The 24,978-nt window shown below is 43.0% G+C and overlaps 3 protein-coding genes across 3 annotated transcripts in view; 1 reads left to right on the top strand and 2 right to left on the bottom strand.

Moving 5' to 3' along the window:
• Nucleotides 1-3,407, bottom strand: part of fgf12b (fibroblast growth factor 12b) — a 50,650-nt gene extending 47,243 nt beyond the window's left edge. The window contains exon 1 of the mRNA XM_048264967.1: nucleotides 3,025-3,407. Within this exon, the coding sequence (XP_048120924.1) occupies nucleotides 3,025-3,049 (25 nt within the window). The 5' untranslated portion in view covers nucleotides 3,050-3,407. The remainder of the gene's footprint in view (nucleotides 1-3,024) is intronic.
• A 2,511-nt stretch (nucleotides 3,408-5,918) lies between these two features.
• Nucleotides 5,919-12,818, bottom strand: LOC125308335 (nucleotidyltransferase MB21D2). Its single transcript, XM_048264762.1, has 2 exons — nucleotides 12,269-12,818; nucleotides 5,919-8,799 (listed from the first exon to the last, which is right to left on the bottom strand). The coding sequence occupies exons 1-2, from the start codon at nucleotides 12,519-12,521 to the stop codon at nucleotides 7,535-7,537; spliced, it is 1,518 nt and encodes a 505-aa protein (XP_048120719.1). The 5' UTR covers nucleotides 12,522-12,818; the 3' UTR covers nucleotides 5,919-7,534.
• Nucleotides 12,819-13,726: 908 nt separating this feature from the next.
• On the top strand, nucleotides 13,727-23,080 carry LOC125308337 (presenilins-associated rhomboid-like protein, mitochondrial). Its single transcript, XM_048264763.1, has 10 exons — nucleotides 13,727-13,836; nucleotides 14,656-14,875; nucleotides 17,124-17,264; nucleotides 17,517-17,565; nucleotides 18,143-18,238; nucleotides 18,856-19,005; nucleotides 19,161-19,231; nucleotides 21,328-21,429; nucleotides 21,706-21,803; nucleotides 22,173-23,080. The coding sequence occupies exons 1-10, from the start codon at nucleotides 13,766-13,768 to the stop codon at nucleotides 22,288-22,290; spliced, it is 1,116 nt and encodes a 371-aa protein (XP_048120720.1). The 5' UTR covers nucleotides 13,727-13,765; the 3' UTR covers nucleotides 22,291-23,080.
• The last annotated feature ends 1,898 nt before the right edge of the window (nucleotides 23,081-24,978 follow it).

Below are 24,978 nucleotides of genomic sequence, written 5' to 3'. Positions count from 1 at the left end.
AACAGTGCTTGATCACAAAGGGAACTGCTTGACTTTGTTGGTGCTGGCCCTAGAGGAGAGATCCAAGAGTTTGGCGTCCACACGGCCCTATAAATAGTCTCCAAACAGTCCACAGAGCACATGTTTGTGTGAAATCATTCTCTAAAGTGATGGCTCAGATTCAAAGTCGAAATTCAGATCCGGACCATTTCTGAGAATTTACCCAAAATATATCTGTGAGATCTAAATATTACTTGACAGTCTGAAAATAAGTGTATATGTTTACTATATTATTTGTTTTTAATAGGAACAGATAGTTCAGTGTTTCCCATACATTGACTTATTTGTGACGGCCCACCACAATATCAACATTGACCACCACACAATGATTTTTCCAGGTTGTACTAAATTGTACTTAAATCTGGTTAGCATCATAACCATGCTGTGCTAATTTGTTAAAAACTGTTGCGTTCAAGTTAATTCTGCAAACCAACCACCACAACTAGAATTAAATTCTGTGGGAAACACTGTAGTTTGTCCACACACACAGACTTCCAGGGACAATGTTCAGTTGAGACAACTCAGTGACCTTGAGCAGAGAGGCATAGACGTCCACAAGATGACGTTTTAACAGTGCCCTTTATGATGCTGTAAAGCACTTAAGATGCGAAGGCTACGACTGAATTAGAGAGCAGAGTGAAACATAATGCGCCCATGTCTGTGAGAGTGTGTGCATGTGTGTGATGTGTGTATGTGTGTGTTTAAAAGAGTAAGAGAGAGAGAGAACGAAAGTAGGAAAGAGGGAGAGACTGACAAACAGACAGACAGAGAGTAAACATCTAAACACACACACACACACACACATTTTGACTCATAAGAGTATGCATATACTCTGTAGGTTTCAGGCGCGCACATGCACACACACACACACATGCACACACACACAAACAACACACACACACACACACACACACACACACACACAAAGTAGGCCTTCTTGCCCAGCATTGCTCATTTGCAGTGCATATACTCTTACCCAGGATGGATGCGAAACGGCAATGATTGATATCCTACACATGATGTAACCTATTTTCATCTCCAGGCGGATGCATATGCAGTCTCCCACGTTTACTCAAAGATCTCAAATCCTCTGGCAGCCAGTCACTGTGCTGCAGACTACCACGCAGTCCCACGGCATTTAAGACACCAGTTCCACCAGTGCACAATACAATAGCTATTATGCCCATATGTGAGTCACTTGTACACACACACACACACACACACACACACACACACACACACACACACACACTTGTAGACAATTATACAGACAGACAAATGTGGGATGTTCCGCTTGATAGACAGACGTCTAAGACTGTATGCTAATGGATTTCAGTGACAGCCGTGATTATGAGGGCTTGACTCTGGAGGTGGGCTAAAGAAAGCTGGATCATCCCTCAGGTCCTGGCTTGTGTTCTATGAGGAGGGCTCACAGGCCAGTGGTCAGACCTCCTTATTAGCGTGGGGCGTTGAGGTCTGTTCCTCAGCAGCGTGTGTGTTGAGCTCAAACCTGGATGCCCCAGCTGGACTCAGCAAGCTGAGCGTGATGAGAGTGATCGGAGGCTCTGATGTTGGCAGAGCATTGGAGAAACATCCGGGCGCAGCCGGGGCATCAGACAGACACGACACCACCATGCCGCTTCAAACAAAATGAGCATGTAAAACCTGAGTTCAAATGCAAAAAGTACACACACACACATGCTCACACAGAGTCCACATGATGTGTTTGGTGTTTAGAAAGGGGGTTGAATATGAAGGTTTAAGGTTATGACCAAGGGTGGGGGGGGGGCTATAAACGTAACTCGCACTTAGACAAACACATACACAACTTCATCTAGAAAAATATGATGACTCAAAAAAATAATGCACACACATTTAAAAACTCATTCAAAATCTCATAAAAACACACATATGTGCACATGCACGCGTGCGCACGCACACACACACACACACGCACACACACACACACACACACACACACACACACACACACACACACACACACACACATACAATTCCTAGGGAGTACACACATTTACTTTCCCCCTTGATGCAGTGAAGTCTGCTTCGACAGAGAGGCTACCCGTTCTGAATGCTGATAGGAACCAGCAACACACCAGCAACACCAATCCACAAACCACTGTCATACGCACGCAGGCACGCACGCACACACACACACACACACTCCCAAAAACACAGTTACACAGGTATGGACAATCTTGTGCATATATGCCAAGTCATCTGCATGCACAACTACAGTTCCTCTACAAAAGGAAACTGAAGGCTATTCCCACAGGGTTATGTGGCTGTTTATGGTGTATAGTCAGTCATTCCCAAAAGCTGTATGTCAACAAGCTGATACACCATAGCCAAACACACACACATTGAAATAATCAAGGGGTATCAAGATTAATAAAACAGGTAGGTGTTTAAGCAGTGTCAGTCCAGGTAAAACCTCGATGTGCCCTGCCTGAAAAACTCAACAGTTTCTACTGACGACACATCTATGTCGCATGTGCATAAACTGGTCCATGGGTTACATATGAAGACGCCACGACGTTAAGTGCGTGTTCGCATCGACCGGGACTCACAAGGAGTGAACCACCCTTCCCCTCGGTAGACCCACGGACGGAGGGCTGATTTTGCTGCATCAGGACTCCGTCAGCCATTCGCCGAAAACAAAGCTATGGCTGGTCAACGCGGGGGCAGGTCCACGCGCCCCTGCCGCTCCCGCTGCCGCAGGACATAATCGCTTTGGGTTTTTCCGTCCGCGAAAACAAGACTTTGAAACTCCGCTGCAGCAACATGCATGTAAAACGGCGAGCCGCCCCGTCCTGAATGCGAGAGTCAAGTACCGCAGTCTATACATACACCAGTACTAGTAGTGCCCCACTCTGATAGACCCGTCCCCACACGCTGAGAATCATCCACACCCATACCATAGCCTACTCAGCCTTTATGTCAAAAACATGTAAAGTTCCTTACCGGCAGCTTTATCTTTGTTCTCCATCTCCCTCTGTGCGGATGTTGGTTAGGGGGTGGATGCTGGAACGCTACCTTCGGGTTGTACGTGCCTAGTTCGGTCGGGATGGAATGTGATTCTTCCTTCCCCGACTGGATTCCAGTTGCCTGGTTTGCCTGAGCTGTAACCAACGCGCGCGACTCGTGAGAACAGCGGTTAATCAATCCTTGTGGCTGTCAGAGAGTGAACGTGGTGGGCGGGTGATGCGCGGTCGGTGATAGTACGGAGTTGTGTCCGAACGGAAAAAATTGGGCGTTTTTTGTGTCTGTGATTCGGCCCGGGATCGTGCATTACCTGTGTCCGCGCGCCGCGATCGGGAGCTGTCCTCTCGCGCCGTGGTGCTGCAGCTCAGCTCCTATCAAACACAGAAGTGACGTCACGGCCCAGGATCTTGTTTAAGGTGACATCTGAGAAAAACCGGATCCCTGAGTCGCCCATCCCCATGAGGTTGATCTAAGCCTCCTGAGCTAAGCATTATCTCCTCCACGCAGAGGTCAGCGAACGACATTTCGCCTATTTTATGAAAGTAGCCCCAAGGTGAGATGAGTTGCGAGAGAGTGCTCAATGCCACCAGTAAAGTTAGAGTTTGTTGATTTGATAGCCTAACAGTAGCCTAACAGTGATTTGTGTTAAATGAATTTCAACAGATGTGTAGCCAAATTAACTTTTAACATGCATCAGTTAACCACAATATCTCTTTTAGCCTACAATTGTCACAAAGCCTTCACCAGTAACACAACTGAAAAAAATGATTTATAATTCCTCAGGAGAGAGAAAAAGTACAAAACAAAGTCAAATGCACTTGGAAAGAAATGCACTGTTAACTATGTCCTGTGTCAGATAAACCTCTCAGTGTTAGTTATTACTGTAATGCAGGTGTGGGTTGCCCAGGGGAACTTTCCCTATTTAAAAAGGGGTACCCATTTGGTTTCTATGGTAACAAGGTTACAGGTTGCCTCTGATATGATAACAGGATGTGGGTGTCAGTTACCATAGCAACATCACTTTTTTGGTGTAGTGGCTGCAACTTTGAGACGATCCACACTCTTCAGGTATGTCAGGAGCAAAGATGGCTGCAGTCGACAGTGAAATGGAGAAGTAGGCCTGCCAGAAGTGATGAGACACTGCTTCAAGCACTTCCTTTAGTGGCCTTGCCCAAGTAGGTTAATTGATTTCCAATTAATGGCACATCCTGTGGACAACACTCGGAGGATTACCGCTCTCCTCATGTCTTGGGATCCTCCTATGACCTTCAGACAGTGCAAAATATTAAAGCATGATGCAACTCTAAAGCTCATATGCAATTCTTCATGCACTAGACACAAAACTGTTGAGGCATAGGCTAATAATATTACTACAATGTTATACATATTGGTATTTTCAAAGGGTTATATCACTTAACTTAGACATTTTCATAGGGTAATAATTCAGGGTAATTTAAAACACAGGCACACAAACAGAACTGAGTTTGTGTTTGCATAAACATCAAACAGTCTATTTTGAAACGAAATGCTGCATAGTGCAGGAAGTGCACTTTTTGGGGTTGATGTTGAATGTGAATTTTTTTTTGTGTATTATCAGGTTAAAGCTCCCATGAGACCACACAGACAATACCCCCCTCCGCACACAAACACAGGCACACACACACGCGCGCGCACACACACGCCGCACACACACATACACACACACACACACACACACATACACATACACACACACACACACACACACACACAATCCCTGCGCTCAGATGGGCGGAGTGGGCCGCAGGTGTGCTGACAGGTGCTGAGACGCCAGGAAGCAAAAATATCTTGGCGCAAAAGGCAAGGTGCTGAGTTTGAATGTGTGTGTGCGTATGCAGACAACAACAAAATGGATTATCCCAAATAAATCTTAAGCTGGGCTTGCAGAATCTATTTAGTAAATATGCAGACACCATGGAGAAATATCAGCTCTAAAACCTGCCACTGAAGTATCTCCAGATTGCCAGAGTAGGAGCACTTCAGCACCTGCGTCATCAGAACTGCACTCCACTGAGTGCCGTCAGCTGCAAGATGTTTCCATCCGTGCACTGGTCTTCCTGGAGGTCAGAGCACGTCATGTGATTTAAGTGAAGCGCTATTTTCTCCTCTTTTTCCCTATTCAGCCTCCCTTTATTGCCTCGTTTATCTGTGGCGACTTATTTACCCAGGGACTTTCTTGCTTGCTTCGCCCAGTCTGTAGCGATACAAATCAATAAGTTTGACTGACACACTATAAGTGGCGGGCTGGCAAGGGTCTTGGTAGGGGGGCTCCTAGCCATAATTCTCTCACTTTCACTTCTCATTGCCCTGGGAAGGCTTCCAGCACCTATGGGCTGCACAGTCATTTAGTTCGGTCCAATCGGGTCGCTCCCTCGCTGCTCTCAACCAATCAGGACTCTACCACCTCTGGTCATCCCACCATGTCAGTTATCAGTCATGCTGGCTGTCAACTATTGGCAGAAGTCCAAGACACAGGGGGCACGGAAGGAGAAAGCAGCTCTCTGCTCAGACCTCGGTGCAAACTTCTCTGCTATGCACACCACTGTGCATTTAACCTATGGACCAGCAGCAACATCTTCCATTACAGAGAGCCAAAATGGTCCCCTCACAGAATGAAAATGGTCCCCTCACATTAAAAAGGCACGTTTTTATAACCATTTCCGTCTTTAACCGTGGGAGGCCAAGGACACATTACACGGCAGCCATCTTTGAAATTCCACAGTATCCTTTCACAAAACTTATTACAAGTACATGTCTCCTTATTATTCATCCTAATTTATGACATTACTTAAAAAAACAAGAATAGCAATGAGAAGAACAAAAGTGACCCTAAGTGAGGGCTGCAGGGTCTTCTTTTACTTTATTCATCACACACTCATTTTGCATGTTTGTCTGCCTTACAGCTGACAACAGTCTCTGCAATTGAACATTCTCACGAGTTCTTCTGTGATGCATTATCGATATATTAGCAACTCTTGTCATTAAAGACCATCTTTCAAAACTCACACAATTAGATTTGGTACATAGTGATATAGTTACAAGTCTCCAAATGGATTCCTTTCGGATTAAACAGTTGACTGGTGTCTTGTCTGAAATCTAAACCTTTTAACTCACGGGATCAACCCTCAAACAAACGATTGGTCCAGGGTGATGCTGTAAGGCAGTGTGATTGGTCCCTGCTGATTCGGTGGGTTTTGCATTTGGTCAGTTCCAATTGGTCTGCCTTCTCCAGGTTGATGCGACACAATTGGCTTGTACCGATTTTAAAGTCCTTTGATCGGCTGATACTCAAGATAATATGGCCTCATGGGGGTCTTGTACGCCATGAAGCAGTATCCATTTTATGGAACAAAATATGACAATTTACAGGACTATTTACACAGTAGCAATGCACATTCAAATGAACAAATTGTTTGCATAAGAGTAAATTATAAAAATGTTTGTTTAAAAAAAGGTAAAATAGCAGCAAACACAGAAAATAAGACTCTAAAACAGTAGTAGTTCCACAAATGGAGACATAGGATAAGGAGCTTGAAAGGGATATGACTGCGCCAGTGATATTGGTGCAGTTCTTAAATAGATTATAGTGTTGCATTGAAGATCATGTGAGTTTGTTGGTGTGAGTCGTGTATGTCTGCAAGTGTGTGTGTGCGTGTGTGTTTCTGTGTATAGAACATATTGTGTGTGCAAATCAAAAGTCATATCCAAACAACACCAGTGTCTCAATGCGTGTTGAAACTAATTGCACTTAAGTATGCAGATATGAGTCTTTTAGCGTCCATCTCGCAGAGTTTTGGCATATTCCATTTGAAATTGCAGAACTGATAACTTCACACATGAAAGATATGAAATGACTATACAGATGAGCTTTAGCTAGCCTTAATGTGAATATATGATGAAGTTTACATTTCTTTAACAGCTCTAAACTCGTGACACATGATCTCTAATTGTCGGTGATCGCTGAATAATTAAATGGAGCAGGAAAATTAAAAAAATGGCGCCTAGGCTAAGACCTGCTCTTAGACCTCAACTGTGCAAAAAAACCTAAAACCACAATCCACAAGAGTCCTGTTTCATTTACATTTATCCCACATAGCCAAAGCACCAAATAATAAAAAACACTGCTACCTCTTGAAAAATCAGGACAATCTTCCTTTACCTTTCTCTCTCTCCCTCTCCCTCTCTCCCTCTCTCCCTTTCTCTTTCTCTCTCTCTCAGAGGTCAGGCATCTCAAAGCCCTGTATTCTCAGTCCCAGAACAGTATGGGGGGACCTAGGGACATAAAACTAACACATTTTTCCCTTCTGGTACAGTCCTCTCCATCTGATCAACTGTGTTACAGGAAGGAAGATACAAAACTTTTGCTTTTCGTGAGTGTGTGTGTGCATCAGAGAGAGAGAAAGAGAGAAAGAAAGAGAGTGAGAGCAAGCATGCCGCCCCCAATTTCCCCTCAGAAGAATTTGTCATCGATGCGGAAGTGGGGCCGAGTGACATCGTCCGGGTTGATGAAGACTGAGATGGACTTGCCGGGGTTCTCCGTCACCAGCTGCTGCAGCTTCTTGGCCAGGCGGTCGTCCGGCTGCTGCTCGCCGCTGGCGTCCGACTGCGGTGACGGTAGCCCCGATGTGCTGCCACGCCACTGCAGCTCCAGCGTCAGCCGGTTGGCCGCCTTGGCGTGCTCGATGGCCGTGCGCAGGTGCTCGACCGGGTCCGACCGCACGGACGAGAGCTTGCGCGCGTGCAGCATGGCCGTGTCGTCCGACAGGTGCTCAAGCATGTTGCACTGCGGGATGAAGTAGTTGGGACACATCTTGTTGATCAGGCAGTGCTGCAGGTCATCGATGAGGCCCAGCAGGAAGTGGGCGGCAAAGTCCTCCTGGCCCAGGTAGGCCGAGGGCAGCCGGTCGCAGGACCACAGCATGAGGCTGCGGAGGTGGTAGGGGCTGACGGCCTTGGGGCGCGACAGCAGCTTGATGATGAGGGCCTTGCACGCCTGGTAGGCCTGCATGAGGCTGCCGGAGATGCACTTCTTCAACTGGACCTCGCTGCGGGCGAACGACAAGCGCCACTCGTTCTCCCGACAGCCCTTGGCCGAGCAGGAGGGCACCAGGTAGAAGCCGCTGATCACCTCCTCCTCCGTGATCTTGCCGTCCCAGAAGTGGTTCTCCATCAGCCAGCTCTGGGCCACTGCCGGCCAGCCCTTGAACGAGACGACGGGCACAATGTCGTAGAGCATGCGGCTGCTGCCCACGCCCAGGATGACGGAGATGACCGTGCCGTTCTTCTCCACCTTCTCCACGCGCGGCATCCCGCGCTGCGGCTTCTTCTGGATCTCGGCCAGCACCACGCTGACCGACTCGTGGAACCAGTCAGCCACTAGGGTCGGGGAGAAGAAGTAGTTGGTGGCGCCGCTCAGGTGGTCCACCACCGTGCAGCAGTCCTTCCACTTGCTGATGGTGCCATCGTCGAACAGGCGCAGGCTCAGCCACGAGTGGCACAGCGCTGAGTGGCGCATGTCCAGCGTGACTGGCTGGTTGCGGTCGTGCAGCTTCAGCGCAGGCACCAGCAGGGTGAAGTCCATGTCGTAGTCAGTGCCACGCGCATACACGCTTAGCTCGTCCAGGTCCATGTCCACCACGCCCTCCCGCACACCGCCAGACAACAGCAGGTACTCATTAGCGACAGGTAGCTTCTGGTCCAGCTTCTGCACCATACCTGAGAGAGGCAGAGGAGACATTCTTTAAGAATTAAGTTCCCTCTCTCCATTTGGTGCACAGCACTAACAGTAGCACAAACAAAGCATGGTTATTATATGACATGTTTAACTCATTTATCAAAGATCTTCAGAATTTTAGAATGTCCATTAGATAGATACTTTATTGATCCCCAAGGGGAAATTTAAGTTTCAAATTAATTTTAAAATGTTCACAAACGACACCAATCTCATCTAATCTTTTCCATATGCAACCAAAAAAACCAATATGTGAATGTATTACAGTGCACACTGACAACCTTGTTTAGCCACTAGGGGGGAGTCACACCCTATGATGATCTCACCCCTCTCTGCTAGGGGTGCAATCCCCAAATGCTTTGTGATGTACCACAGCCATTGTTCAGTTGGTGGATCGATCTCTCTCTCTCTCTCTCTCTCTCTCTCTCTCTCTCTCGATCTCTCTCTCTCTCTCTCTCTCTCTCTCTCTCTCTCTCTCTCTCTCTCTCTCTCTCTCTCTCTCTCTCTCTCTCTCTCTCTCTCTCTCTCTCTCTCTCTCTCTCTCTCTCTCTCTCTCTCTCTCTCTCTCTCTCTCTCTCTCTCTCTCTCTCTCGTATATTATGTAAAATGAATGTGCTATTACAATGTTGTTTTTTGACCTTAACATAACGTTTCCAAAATCCTTTTGAAGGCACCTAACCTCATAACATGATGAAAGGCCCTTCTGCCATTGTCTGAGCTGCTATGCTACAGGAATTCAGGGATCTTTTTCTACAGACTCTGCTGTCAGTGCAATCCTTCTATAGAAAAAAAATCATGGTTCAATCATTTTTTTATGTAATGAGACCTTTTATGTATGGTTTTTACTGTTTTCCAACTGTCCCTAAGCCAGACTTTGGATGTTCAACCTCCATTAATTCTAAATTAAATATTGAATTAATGTAGAATTCAAGTCCTAAATGATAAAACACTGTCTATTTAAATCATATATATTGCCATATTTGTTCACATTTTCTTATATTTTTCATAAGATGAAGCCCTGTCCCTTGGGTTCACTGTCATTTCCGCCACACTGTAAAAAATAGAATCCTGGTATCATTGTTTTAGGTTTGTATACCTAGTAACCATAGCAATAGCTACTCCACAGGGGGTTACATGGATGGGCCTATGGGATGGACAAAGGGTGACTTCCAAAGGGGGTAATACAAGGAAGAAAGATCCAGGTAAAGATGAGTAGAAAAGAGAGTATTTATTGGGCATCATTTCCAAACTACTCATATTTTATGTGGATGTAAAAGCAGTTGGAAAAGTTCAAGGCCATATTTTGTATTTTTGTCTATCTAATGTTAACTCTAACAACTTGCATCAAAAGGCTAAGTTATCATCAGATTTTAGAAGAAAAAGGGTCAAATGTAATTTCCGCCAGTCATTTCCACCTCTTTTTTCATGGTGGTACTGGAAATGAAATGGTGACAAGTTGTGGTGGAAATGATATTGCCCACACTAAAACGCAGTTTATTTGCTTCATAGTATTAAAGAATATAGTATAACATATTGTAGGGACGCTTTTAAATCTTAAATTTGTCTATTTATGTCATTATGTCATCTCCACCACATTTGTCTTTTCCGCCACAAACTCTCATTCCCATCATATAACCTAATGTCTACAAAGCTGTGAGAAGAATCCAATGGCTTTAAAAAACCCTACGGCATTATACCATAGCCATAGTAAGCTGCCATCAACTGTAAATGAGAGACTTTGATTATGGAGCCACAGGCTCAACCAATTATAAAACAAAGTTCTGTAAACCCAGCCACATATTACAGCACAACCTGTAATCAGTGCTTGTGATTACACAAGTCTGAGTGGGCCTGGCCCGGCAGCTTTTTGCTAAAAACAAACCAACCAACACGCCCAACCCATGAGTGGGAGGTAAAAGTAAAATCAACGACTCCTTGGGAACAAGTTACTCGCTAATGTTCTCTGTTCTCTCCCTTTCTAGGACTCTGACACACTCTCACACACACACACACACACACACACACAAAATGGCCAATAAGTAACTAAATGCCCTTGGCTCAGTATGATCAGACCCATGACTTGGAACTCAAAGTGCCCCAGCACAGACAGAGAAGAAGAATGACTAAGGCAAACTGAGGCTGCCATAACGACTGCCCATACATGTGTTCATATGGCCATGAGACAGAGGCTACATAGACATTATTCCGTTTTCGTTTTAAAAGGCGTTTTAAGAGAGGGAGAGTGTGTGAGTGTGTGTGTGCACATGTGCGCATGCATGTGTGTGTGCATTCGAAACTAAATGCATTTGGCCTTGAATGATGATGATTGTACATAAAGCTATAGAAAGAAAGTGTGAGTGTATCATGTCTGTATCTCTGAGCATGAATACATAAAAAAAATACAGAGAAAATTATAGGAAATACCTTGTGCTTGTATACACAAGAGACACAAGAGTGTGTGTGTGTGCCAGTGTATGTGCATGTCTTCAAGAGTGTCTGATCATGTGAGTCAGCACGGGAGTGTGCTTATGTCGAGTGGGTCATAGAAAAAGCGACAGACAGAGAGAGATATGCATGCGGGGCCTTCAGGCAGTTTCCTGAGTTCATGTGGCAGGACTGCTCCTCTCTGCTCCACTTGTTTTTCCTGCTCACTGAACTCAGGATGTCTCTGTTCCCGCTCAGATGCAGTCACCATGCCAAGAGACAGTCCAGCCGGAGTTTCCCCAACACTGTCAGAATGCATTTAGGTGCGCAATTCTAAACTCCAGCAACTTATTATGCACCCTGTAGTTTCTTTTAACAAACGATTGCCAATGGGGTTGTGATGGTCCCTTGGTCATTTGTTATTGCTTGTTATGAAGGGTTATGAAGAATGATTCAATTCATGAATTTTGGTGGAATGGTGTAGTTTGAACCTATTACTTTCTTAAGACAACATATAGGCCATTCGGCTTTGTTCTATTCCCCTTTTGTTTACAAAGTGATATGGAATCGTTTTGACTGTCTTATTTTACAATCAAGTTTAACTGTTGTAAAAAGTGTTATTGGTGGGGATAAAATCAGAGCCAAATTGCTATACTTCTTGTTTGTAATTGAGGAAGGAATTGGGAGTCTCCTGGTCATGAACCCTTCAAAACAAATAAGGACTACACATATTTACACATTAATTGTCCCCGGCAATTTGAGTTTAAAATATCTCAACAATTTGTTTGTGTTGCTGGCGAGCTACACTTGGCTAGCTGAAAAGCTGCTAACATTCTACAGCAGCAAGCAGCTAGCCACCAAGTTATTCTGCTAGAGCTACTACCAGTCACAACAATGAACAACCCTATAGTAGTAGGCTAAATGAAGGCAAAACCCAGACGTGCAAATACACATTTGAATATTCGGATATTTCGAATGCAATTAAACTGATCCGAAGGTGCACAGTTACATTTGCTCGCTACTACTCACCGAGCATGGAGAAAATGAAGTCCTTGGCCGTGTGGATCTCCAGTGCTCTCTGGTCGTCATATTCCCTCTGGTCATGTTTACTAAATTCATGGATCAACCGATTCAGTTCTTCAATTCTCGCCCCCGATCTGAAGTCGAGCTCTGGGTATCCAGGGATACTTTTATTCATGTTTGTAGAACCGGGAGTCGCAGTGGGGCTGTTCCCCAGGCTACTCACGGACCCAGCCCGGCTGGAGAGCGCAGGTGCCGCCATGTTCGCCAGGAATAACAGAATGTTGTAAACGCAAACGTTCTAGTCCTACCTCCCTACCCCCAGGTTGCCTTGCATTGGGCGGAAGCTCCGCTCGTGACTTCAACTTAATGATTTCTCCGATCTATCCTGTATGACAATCTTCTCCTTTCGCCTTTGCTTATTATCTAATGGTTTTAACGAGTATCCTGAGATTAATTCGGCTAATACGACTTGACGTCGTTGGCATAGCGATGGCCATGGTTTTGAAAATGATGAAATTAGAAATCACTGGTCCATGGTGCTGATGCTGCAAGCGGTAACATCGCCTGAGCAACTGCAATCTGATAGGCTTGCTTGAGCTTGGAGGATTGTTACTAGCTTGTTATGAGAATTAAGTTACTGCATCCAAACATATATATTGTGATTCATGTGTTTTTGGCTTGGCTACTTTTGTTTTTCTAGAGGTATCCAACTAATTCTAGCGTATAAACATGAATAACTTAGCCTATAATTCAAGTGAGTGGAACCTATCATTCCCCAAAATTAGAAGCAAGTGCTTTGTTTTTTTGTTTGTTTGTTTGTTTGTTTACACACCTATATTATTTTACAACAAAATAACTTATAGTAGGCCTAGTCTAGGCTAACTTGGACCCTTAAATTGAGTTGCTTCTCGTGCACTGCAGCACTCATGGGGATACATTCCAGAGTTCATCCAGCTTCAAAGATAAATCAAATTGGCTACAGGAAATTCCAAGCAGTTGGAAAAAAAGACAGAGGGACTCCAGTGAAACAGACAGCTATGGGCAAATAGTCAACATTGGACACACTGTGATCAGTATATGTTGCTGCTGGGTTCAAAAGTTTTTTTAATGCCTGTTTTTGTTGCTGTTGTTTTATATTGTTTGTTTTTTTTGTTTTTGTTTTTTGTAATGCAAAACAGTTTGCTTGACAACTTCAGAATGGTACATCCTACCCTACAACTTCAGCAGGCTACTTTAAACAGACCAACTTAATAAAAAAAGTTAATACGTAGGCATAATAATGTGTTTATAAACAATTATGCACATTGATTAACTGACCATATAAAGTAACGACACACATCCTATCTGATGATCCTGCAAATTGAAGGAAAAGATAAAAACGCAGAATATTACTGCCGCTAGAGGGCATTGTCATTTTTTCTCTTTGCATTAACGACTAACATGACATCATGGGACCCGGTAGAGAATGGCAAGCCAGGCGGAGTTGCTGGGGTCACGTAGAACATGGCGTGGAGGGGATGTGTATTAAAATGGGCTAGAGAGGACATAATTAACACTGCCACACGGAGTAACAGGTAAAATGTTTTCACTTGCGTACAACAAGGTTGGTGCAGACCTTGAGTTGTGGTCTATTAGATAGCTAACGTTAGTTAATAATAACATGGGTAGCTACATTGTGTCATCCTGTCCCTCGGCTTATGACAGCAGTACATTTGTCACCTAACTTAAGTGAACTGTAAAGTTACGCTTTCGAATCGAATATATGTTATGACTTTGTAAGCCTAGAGATTAAACACGGTGATCTATACGGTTAACGTCATGAGACAGTGTTGTCAATCACAGTTACGAAAGCTAGCTAGTTAGCAAGTAGTTGGTCTTTTGAGGTAACCGGCTAGTTAGCCAGGACATATCCGTTTACTTTCTTGCAGTGAAGAAGTCTGCACTTATGTGGCATGGTTAGGTATTGGTCACGATAAGCGAATTATGCATTCTGTTGTCATTAAGATACTGTATACAGGATATGAGCTGTTGAGGTATTGCAAACCTCTCGTGTTTCATTTGTGTTGTGCTGAATGCATTAGAAATGTTTTGAACCAAGGTAGTAAGACTTTAAACACATCTGACTTCAAAGAGAAACAGCTGTCTTAGAAGCCCCACTTACTGCAGTAGACTCCAACGTTAGAGGCGTTTAACAAGTTTTGTTGATTCACCCACCGAGCTGTTAGTGGATGCACTTCATTGATCAATAATCAGGTGTAATAGACCTGCAGGGAGAGAGGAAGGAAAGAGCGAATGAGGGAACACATCTAGCTCACGGATGGAGAAAGATTGAGAAACTTACTACACACACACACACACACACACACTTAACCTGTATTGTGTTGTGTGTGCAGATTCACCCTCTACACACAGCAGCGATGTGGCTTCCGGAAAACAGCAAAGAAGGTGGAACCGAAGAAGGGCTCTGTGGAGGAGGCAGGCCAGCCACACGTAGAGTTGGCTGAGAGAGAACTGACCCAAAGGAAGAGTGTACCCTCTCCCACGCCCCCTACCCCACAAATGCCCCCTCGGGCCTTTGGTCGCCTCGTCAAGCCATTGGTGTTCACCATAGGGGTAGGTTGTCTTGGCACTCAACATTCATGCTAGGGAGAACCTCAGGGCTTAGAATGTTATTATATATTATGACCTGGAGAGAAGAAATACTCTTTTCTGATTGGCTTGTGGGGTGGCTATTAATTCTGAATAACGGGACACCTATGAAGTAGATCTGGTAAAAAAAAGTTGAATCACCGTTCCATATCAATGCTTATGAATGGTAACTATAACAACCATAGTAGGACGACGGTTGTGGCTGGAAGAAGGCTTTGCAACAATGGAATCAACTGTAAACAAGCTAACTGTCCATGTTATCACTGTTATAGGGCCAAAGAAAGAGGCCTTCGAGGTGTCCTGTTATACGGAATTAAGGCCATCCTTAAAAATATTTTTGTTTGCAGTAACAGCCAAAAAAAATTAAAAATGGGTCGGTAGGTAGGTCAATATTTTTTTTTTTCAAGATTCAAAGTATAAAAAAAAGTACAATTTTGGTCATGGTGATTACGTAGGAATGAATTTACACAAATGTGCATATCGTGGATCGTAACTGACTGGGTCTTCAACCCGTGCCTTCAGGCGCACCATTGCAAACCTCATTCTGATGCAGGTTATATAGACCAGCCTATCTCAAACTTCTTTGACCTGAGGCCCGGTCATGGCAGACTTTTGGGTCATAAGGCTCATCTACATGTACCCAGAAAGAAGGCTACAATAGCTCTTGGCCACAATAGCTCTTGGCCACGTTATATTGAAATTTGACTATACAATACTCAATGCTATACAGTGTATTATACAGTCTCTGCTCTGTTTCTAAGGACGTTCCAAAAACAACGTCGTTCTATTAAGTTTCGTTAAATAAATAAATAGCCTTCCAACAGGTTGAAGCGAGCTTTGATACCAACGTTATCGATTAGTTTCAGTTTTCTCTCGCAAGAGACGCCGCATTGAATGAATGCTCATACCACCACTTAATTGTAGGGCTCCATGTTTAATGACATCGATAGCAGAAACATTTGTTTTCTTTTTTCGTCGATCCGCGGTTTCTTGATCAACTGCGAGCAAATTATCAGATGAAGCACCGGGCCTAATTTCACTCCACGACTCGCGGACCAGCAGTCTCCATGTTGCGGACCCATATTTTGAGAAATGCTGAATAGACCACAACCAATTTCAATACTCCGACACGGTCACCGTTAGACTAGGGGGGAGAAGGGATGAGAAAAAAGATCTGGCCACAGTTCTTCCAGAACTTCGTGCCAAGTAAAAAAAGCGTTATCAGTTTGTGTGAATGAAACTAAGCGTAGGCCATAGTGTGACATGCGTAAAACCAATGGTGTAGAGATGACGCCACAGGTTTTTTTTTAAGTGAGCCACGTTTGCATGTAGGCAATTTATATTCACAATACTTGGGCCTACTAAAATAAATATTATTTTATTGCATTTGTATTGGTTGTTTAGAGTAAAAAAAAAACAATTGGTCGGTATTAACATAAAGTTTACAACCCGCAAGTCGGTCGGACTAAAAGGGGAAAAAAATAAATATTTGGGTCGGTTCTAAATTGACAGGGTCGGTCGGGTTACGGCAAACGAAAATATTTTTAAGGATGGCCCAATGGACTCGGGCGGAGGCAAGTCGGGGAGTTCTTTGCCCCTCGCCCTCGTCTATTAATTCTGTATAACAGGACACCTCGACGGCCGTTATCCCTTACTTATTTATTGTGTGTGTGTGTGTGTGTGTGTGAGTTATTGTGGGGGAGTATTGAGAGTCTAAACAGATGATCACCAAGAGATGTGTTGGTATACAAATGATGTGAACACTGTTTATTGATCTGTACTGTGAAGATTACAAAGTGGCTTGTTGTTATGTAATGCAACCTTGCAAAGATTGTTGTTGTGAGGGATGGTTATGCTTGCACTATGGCTTTGCTTGAGCACTGTCTGTCTCGTATTACACAGATACAGACAGGGACAGCATTCACAGGAGAGGATTTGATTTTGAACTAACATGTTAAGTAGAAATCACGTTAAGTCAGAGATCATTGTAAGCAAGGTCATGTTGAAATACAACAGGGCGGGTTTGTGTGGTGTTGCACAGATACAGATGTGGCCAGCATGAACAAGCATGTTTTAATGTAATCATCTACTAATGGTACAGAGCTGATCATTGTTGCATCAACAGTGTTGTTATCCATATCCAGTGATATTTTGCACACATGCTTATTTACAAGGTGTTTGGAGGACAGAGTTGGGACTAACTCCATATCAGTTTACAGGCTGCTCTTTCGGCTCTGCAGCCATTTGGCAGTATGAGTCCCTCAAGTCTCGCGTGCAGAGCTACTTCGACGAAGTGCGCACTGATTGGCTGGAGAAGATCCGGCCGCAGAAGCAGGGCGACATCCGTAAACAGGTACATACGAAGTCCAGGGGTCAGAGTTCATCAAGGTTTTGGTGTTGAACTTTATTGTCTGTCATGATTTAATTAGGCATTTCATTTTGCGTTCTGTGTTTTTGTGCGTAAACCTTTCAGTCGTATTTGAGAAAACATTAAAGATATGCTTGATACTGTGGTAATGACGGATCATAAAGTGTACATCTGGCCATGGCGAGAGTATGCTGGAAAGCAGAAGTATCAAGGCCTCACTGGTGTTTCTCTGTCTAGATAAATCAATGGTGGAACGGCTTGAGTGAAGGACAACGCACTGTCACAGGTACGCCTACTTTATTCTTCCATGCGCTCATGTCAACATCAGCTTTTTGTAAAAACTACACATGGTAGTCACAACTATACAAACAGTTGTCAAATATTCAATGTATATCTCAATTATTGCATGGCTTTGTTAATGCACAGTCTCAGATTTTGTTCCAACCTTGTCAGTATCATAAATGGGTCCCAAAACCAAGGCCTGTAAAATGTAAAATTTCTGGTCACATCCTATGTCTTTATGTTTTTTCAGCCCTTGATATTACTTTAGTTTTACAGCCTGAAAACATTATCTGGATACAAACATGTAATGGTTCTGTTTTAATGTGAATGTGTTTGTGTTTGCGCAGGCTAAGAATATTGAAATATATGAAAAAAATCAAGGGAAACATGTATGAACAATGGAATTTAACAAAATGGTTTTACAGTCTTAATTTTGCGACCTAAACATTATGTTAACAAACTTTGAGCAAAACCTGAGATTGAGCGGCAACCATTTTCCTGTCTGATTCTGTCTGACGGAATGATAACACCTGGGTAAGGGCTGTGAGTTTGACATGCTTTCTGCGGTTCCTCTTGCTCAGGTATAATAGCAGTGAATGCACTTGTGTTCTGCTGCTGGAGAGTCCCGGCTCTTCAGCGCTCCATGATGACCTACTTCACGTCCAACCCCGCCTCCAGTGAGTGCAATCCCTCGCCTCCTCTCACAGTGATTATGTGAAGCAATAGGCCCTGTCTCGGGACATTTCTCAAAAGAGAAAAAAAAAACCTCCAACGTCTTTGGCCCTCTCTACAGTTTAGGAACGGAGGACCACAGGGTGTCCATTTTATTTAGTAAAGACAAACTTAATGAGGACTTTCTTCAGGGAGGGTGGATTCACTGTGTGAACGGTTATATATGATGTCTCAAAGACTCATTTCTTCACATTGACCTGGTTTTGGAGAGATAAAGCTAACACAAAGTTTTGACTTTGTATAGATATGTGTTCACAAAATGACTGCTCTGTTTTCAATTAGGTCATGTATTTTACAGCAAAGCAAGAGAAGTTTGTTGAGTCTGGAAAGTCATCAAAAAGATTTGGAAGTTTTATGATTTAACATATTTAGTAACAACCACAGCTTTTGCAGCCTTAATATTTCAGCCCTAGCATCTATGTCTGAATAAATGTGATTGAGGCTAATAAAGCCCTGTACCTGTCAGTATGCCTTTAAATGAACTATTGTATGCATGAAATTGAACTGTGTGTGTGTGTGTGTGTGTGTGTGTGTGTGTTTCTATCTCCCCCACCTCACTCAGAGGCTGTGTGCCTTCCCATGGTGCTGTCCACCTTCAGTCACTATTCTCTGTTCCACATGGCCGCCAACATGTACGTCCTCTGGAGCTTCTCCTCCAGCATCGTCTCCATGCTGGGCAAGGAACAGTTCATGGCTGTCTACCTGTCTGCAGGTGCGTGTGTGTGTGTGCGCGCGTGCATGCTTACATGCCCATACACAATGTGTATTAAATAAATTCAATATGTATTTCCAAAAAGAGGAAGTGTGTGTGTATCAGAACATTGCATTGTTGTCTAAACATTTGTAAACCTTTGTATTTCTCACCAGGGGCCATCTCCACATTTGGTAGCTATTTAGCTAAGACAGCCACTGGTCGCCTGGGCCCTTCTCTTGGAGCGGTAAGTGTTTGTCTTGTCACAGAATGTATAGCAATGGTTAAACAGATCTGCAATCTATTCAGTGACATTTAAAATACTCGTGATGGTTTACTATATTAGGGTTCCCACGGGTCATGGAATTTCTGGGATATCATGGAATTTTTGAAAGTCTATTATTCTAGACATGGAAAGTCAGGGAATTGTATACTTTTTGGGTCAAAGTCATGGAATATCAGGGAATTTTGTTGTAGCAGTTTAACATTTACTTGCCAAAATACATTAATACAAATATATGTCCATGCAGAATTGGTGTATATCTTATTAGCTTTACTGCTTGCTTGAGTAGATGTGGTTAGCCCAATTTCGGTTATTTAATGCCCATTTATTCATCTCCCGCTCTAAAAAAGTAAAGTATGCATGAACGCTACACGGCTGCTCTGAAATCTTTGGTCGGTAAATTGTACCATTCATTATATAGTAGGTCATAGAAATTACAGTTTTTTTTTGGTGAGGGAAAAGTCATGGAATTTTACTTTTTGACGTAGAGTGGGATCCCTGTATATACTCAAATAGTCAATAGAAGTTAACTGTGGTACAACATTTTTTTTGTATATTCCCATTATGGTTCTCTAGCCTCTTGATGGGGTCCTTTGCTATTTGACCCCCATAAACCCCCCAAATTCTATTTATATTTTATATACAATATACAGGACCTATAAAAAGTATTTCTCCTTTTACTGCTTTTATAAATGGAATCTTGCTCTATTTCATTTGGCCTTTTTTACAATCATTTACAAAAATCCCCTCTTCTGTGTCAAAGTAAACACAGATTTTTACCAGGTAATGTTAATTAATAAAAAATATATAATGCAAAATAAACGATTGCATAAATATTCACGCCCCCTCAATGTGACTGACCTAAATCAACAGTGGTGGAGCCAATTGGTGGTTAGTAGTCTCACAATTACTGAAATGGAGATCGCCTGAGTACAGTGAATGTGTATAGTATAGTTATATAAAGACACCTGTGTCTGGAAAGTCCAGTCACTGGTCAGTCAGTACTTCTGGTTACAATTCCACCATGAAGACAAAAGAACACTCCAAACAACTCAGAGAAAGGGTTATTGAAAAGCATAAGTGAGGGGATGGATACAAAAAAATATTCAAGTCACTGAACATCCCCTGAGGTTCAGTAAAATCATCAAGGAATGTAAGGAATATGGGAAATCTTGCAAATCTTAGAGTGGGCCGTCACCACAAACTGAAGAACTTAAGAGGAATACTGCTGGGGGAGGCCACCAAAGCACCTGTGACAACTCTGAAGGAGTTGAAAGCTTCAGCAGCTGAGATGGTAGAAACTGCATACAACAACCATTTCTCAAATTCTTCATCAGTCAAAGCTCTATGAGCGAGTGGCAATGCTCATATTAAGTCTCGACTAGAGATCACCCAAAGACACGTGAGAGACTCCAAGGTCAAGTGGGAGAAGGTTCTTTGGTCTGATTAGACCAAATTTTTGTTTTTTGGCTATCAGACTACATGCTATGTTTGGTGGACACCAAACACTGCACATCACCACAAATGCACCATCTCTAATTTGAAGCATGAAGGTGGCAGCATCGTGCTGTGGGGATGGTTCTCGACAGCAGGCCCTGGAAGGCTTGTAAAAGTAATGGTGAAATGAATTCAGCCAAATATATGGAAATCCTGGTGGACAATCTGATTCAGTCTGTAAGAAGATTTACTTTACAAAGCATACAGCGAAAAATACACAGAAATGGTTTAAAGACAACAAGGTAAACGTTCTGGAGTGGCCGAGTCAAAGCCCAGACCTCAATCCTATAAAGAACATCTGTGGCTGGACTTGACAGCGCTTGAGCAGTTTTGCAAGAAAAAGAGAGAAAAATTTGCTTTTTGTAAATTATTGTAAAAAGGCCTAATTAATTTGATCAATACTCAAATTTATATAGAGGCAGCAAAAGGGGAAATATCCAAGACGGGTGAATACGTTTTATAGACACTGTAGTTGTAGCTGAATTTATTTGTACCCTTACAGATTGTTGAAAGAATGCTTAATTTTTTTTATATTGATCACATGCTCTCTTTCCCCTCAACAGTCTGGAGCGATCATGACAGTCCTCGCAGCCGTCTGCACCAAGATGCCGGAGGCCAAACTGGCCATCATCTTCCTGCCCATGTACACGTTCACTGCAGGCAATGTGAGTAGCCTAGTGGGCATTGTGGTGCTGTGTGGACTGAAGTAAAGTGCACCCATGGATACTATATGTGCTGTACTGTAAATGTCCACTAGTCAGTCAGAAATGACGGAGGTACTACGGTGAATTGAATTTTGAATAGTGGGGGCAGCAAATGTTGTTTAGCAATGCTGTTTAAAAAATGCTGTTTTAAGTAGATGACTGTGGATACAGTGTTACTCATGCAACTGGACATGCTTTCATACCTTAATGTCCAAATTTTGCCAACCTTTTTTTTAGGCATTGAAAGCGATCGTTGCCATGGATACAGCTGGCTTAGTGCTGGGATGGAAGTTATTTGACCACGCGGCACATTTGGGCGGAGCTCTTTTTGGGATGTGAGTATGCGAAAACCTAGCAATTTGTAGTGTTGGATATATCTTCTCAACTGTGAATAGTCATGTTATTTGATAGGCTGGGGGTGGGTGGGGGGTTAAATTGAAAGTGATTGTTTAAATTGAAAGTGATGGTGTATGTGTAGGGTGTATTTCATACACAATATGGGAGAAACCCGAGATAAACGGGATGTTGGCAGGTGTGGGGGAATAATGTCCTTAATGTCAGTAAGATGTGTGTCATTTGCCTCACAAAAGTACAATTAAGTGAGGGTTCAGCAGAACTCTTCCGTATTCTCCTTTCTAGCTGTAACATTGTTTATGCTTACAGTTATTTACATTTCTGTGACCTGTCAAAATGTCTTCCTGCAGCTGGTATGTGTGGTATGGCCATGAGCTGATTTGGAAGAACCGAGAGCCTCTGGTAAAGATCTGGCATGACTTCCGGACAGGGGGTCCAGGAGGAGGAGGAGGAAACGGGTCAATGTAGAGACCTGCAATGCTCCTGGGCTTCCCAGACTTCCATACGGACATACACAGTGCAGAGAGTTGAGGGCAGGAAGAAAAACGCAACTCTGAGACCACCTCTTTGTTTGTTTGTTTTGTTTTGTTTTGTTTGTTTGTTTTGTTTGTTTGTTTTTGTTTTTTAACTCTACCCACTCGTGTAAAAAATTTCCCACACTCACAAACATGCCTGTGCGGAGGGCTACCACCCCCTGCTTACATGTTTCATGTTGCCCCCACAAATGCAGTAGATGCATTTCTTTTCTCTTTATAAAAAAGCCCCGAAAACAAAGCCTCGTATTGACATACCCGAGCCATCCGACACATTCTCAGACGCAGTAATAGGTGGCACGCACATGTTGTCACATGGCTCAGCCTGAGTCCTCCAGTTGTGTGAGAGAGGAACAGGTAGGGTGAGGGCTGCTGGGTGAACTTGTCATCTCAGCTGCACATTTGCTCCTTATGCTGAATCGGAGGCCAAAAGTTTAAGTGAAAGCCCAACTGTCCCTCTCACTGTGCACTGAAGGGTGGAGTGAAGAGTAACTGGAAGTGGCAGTCTCTCTCTCTGTCCGTCCTCTTTTGAGATCATGACTGTGGTTCCTCAGTGTTAGTTTGACATTTAAAAGAATGACCGTGCCCTCGTATCGACCTCCTGTGATGGAAAAACAAATGGACTAAACGTATACATGTACAGGAATGCAGAGGTTTTGTAGTTTGTGTCTACACAATTATTATTTTTTTTTGAACTAAATAAATATTTAAAGCACACAGTTTAATGCTTTGGGTTGTCAGAATTTTCTTATAGCATTACCAACACATGCACATAATCAATATGAAAGAGCTATTTGATTTTTACATTTTATTTCAAATGCATGTTTAGGTGTGGTGTCAATTTGACAGTTTTGTTTTTGTACAACCCCATTGGGAAGGTGTATAAAATGAAACCTCATAAACCCATATTCAGTTGCACAAAGAACATAGTCAATATATCAAATCTTGAAACTGACCAATTTGTCTATTTCATTAAAATTATATGCTTGTTTAGAAGAGTCAGAGTCTCTCAGATGTAAAGATGTTGCAGTATTCATCACTGTTAAAATCTGTGTGGGGAAATAATGCAACGATATAAGAATGATGCTACTCAGTGGGGAATTGCGAAGAATTTGGGGATTTCATCAAGCCTGGAATCACCAGGCTCACTAATTTGTTTCACTTCCTGAAGAGAGTCTGGGTACTCTGCATTGGGAAATGTATTGTAACGGGCGTAGACTTTAACTTGGCAAAATCATTGGTCCAGCTTAACGAATGTTGGTCCTTCTGGTCTGGCAGAATCTGTCTGCTAGATCTGCTAGAGCCTTCTGCCATGCCGGCCATTGGGCAGCCATCCTGACCAACCTGGTCTGCCCATTCGAGCCTGTGCCATGTGTAGTAAGGCTCCATAGTAGAAGAGTACAGGTGCTAAAATGGGCTGACTTGTCATGCTGGGGGCATCAAGGAACATAAAACAGGATTACGAACACCCCAGGCTGATAAGCTGTCCTATCCTATGAAATTCTATATTGATGTTACATTTCACACATCATCCTAACGTTTTGGGAAACAGGGTCGTAGATTAGCTGGTCTTCCTTACAAATAGGCCTATGGAAAATGGAGACCTTAAAGCCATTGCTTCCACCCATGACTTTTAGACTTTGATCCCTTTTAAAGTAAATCATTGATCAGCCTAGTTATCAAGCAAGTTCCTGGCAGTATCACAACAGTTCTCTGTTTTATTACAAGAGTGATACAGGAGGTTTTCTGGCCTAGATCATAAAGTAGTTTTTATTTGAAATTTGAAATGTTGGTCAACACACGATGATTATGATGTAAGGTTTCTCTTGGTTACTCGTGACAGGATATTGTGTTAAAAATCTTGTAAAATGGCTAAAGTCCACCAACAGGCAAGCAGACGATACTCTGTTCCTTCCCTGTTTACTCGGTGTGTAATCATAGTTTCAATGGACGTTTCATGTCCATCACCTGTCAACTTCAGTATCCGCCATGAGAAAGCACTGTTGAGAATTTAGATTTATACATTATACAATATACATTTATTATCAATAAAAATATAATAACACAGTACAAAATATAAATGCAAACAATTTAGTTCTCACTCCCAATTTTCATGAATTGAAGTAAAAGGTCTAAGAGGTATTTTGATATTCACAGCTGTTAGGTAAATGGATTACCTTGGAAAAAGTAACGGGCAGACAGACTTTAACAACTGTGTGAACAGAATTTGAGAGAAACAAGCCTTTTGTGAAAACAAAACTGTTAAACTGTAAAAACTTTATTTTTGTCCACTACAGATTCTGTAATATATCTTGTGAAAGTGTGAATGGGCACAACTTTATGCCTTGATAATAATACACTACAAGTATCCGATCTTGTCTCCTTACCTACTGGATAAATATGTAGTTTTAAACATGATTTCTGAAAACCAAGTCCTGTGTGTCTGATGTCATGTTTGCACTCGAGTGTGTGTTGTGCGCTGTGGACAGCCTGAAAGTGTGTTGGACTTTTGAGAGATCTGGTCATCCCAGAGGGGCCATCGACCCCCAAACCCAATATTGACTCAGGGGCCAGAGGACCCTGATTCCAGAAGTTTCCCCTCGCACTGGAGCTGTTCTTCTTC

Source organism: Alosa alosa, chromosome 15, assembly GCF_017589495.1.
Source record: "Alosa alosa isolate M-15738 ecotype Scorff River chromosome 15, AALO_Geno_1.1, whole genome shotgun sequence".
NCBI lineage: Eukaryota > Metazoa > Chordata > Actinopteri > Clupeiformes > Clupeidae > Alosa > Alosa alosa.
Note: the sequence above shows the minus strand (reverse complement) of the source record. Positions and strands in the feature narration are given on the sequence as shown.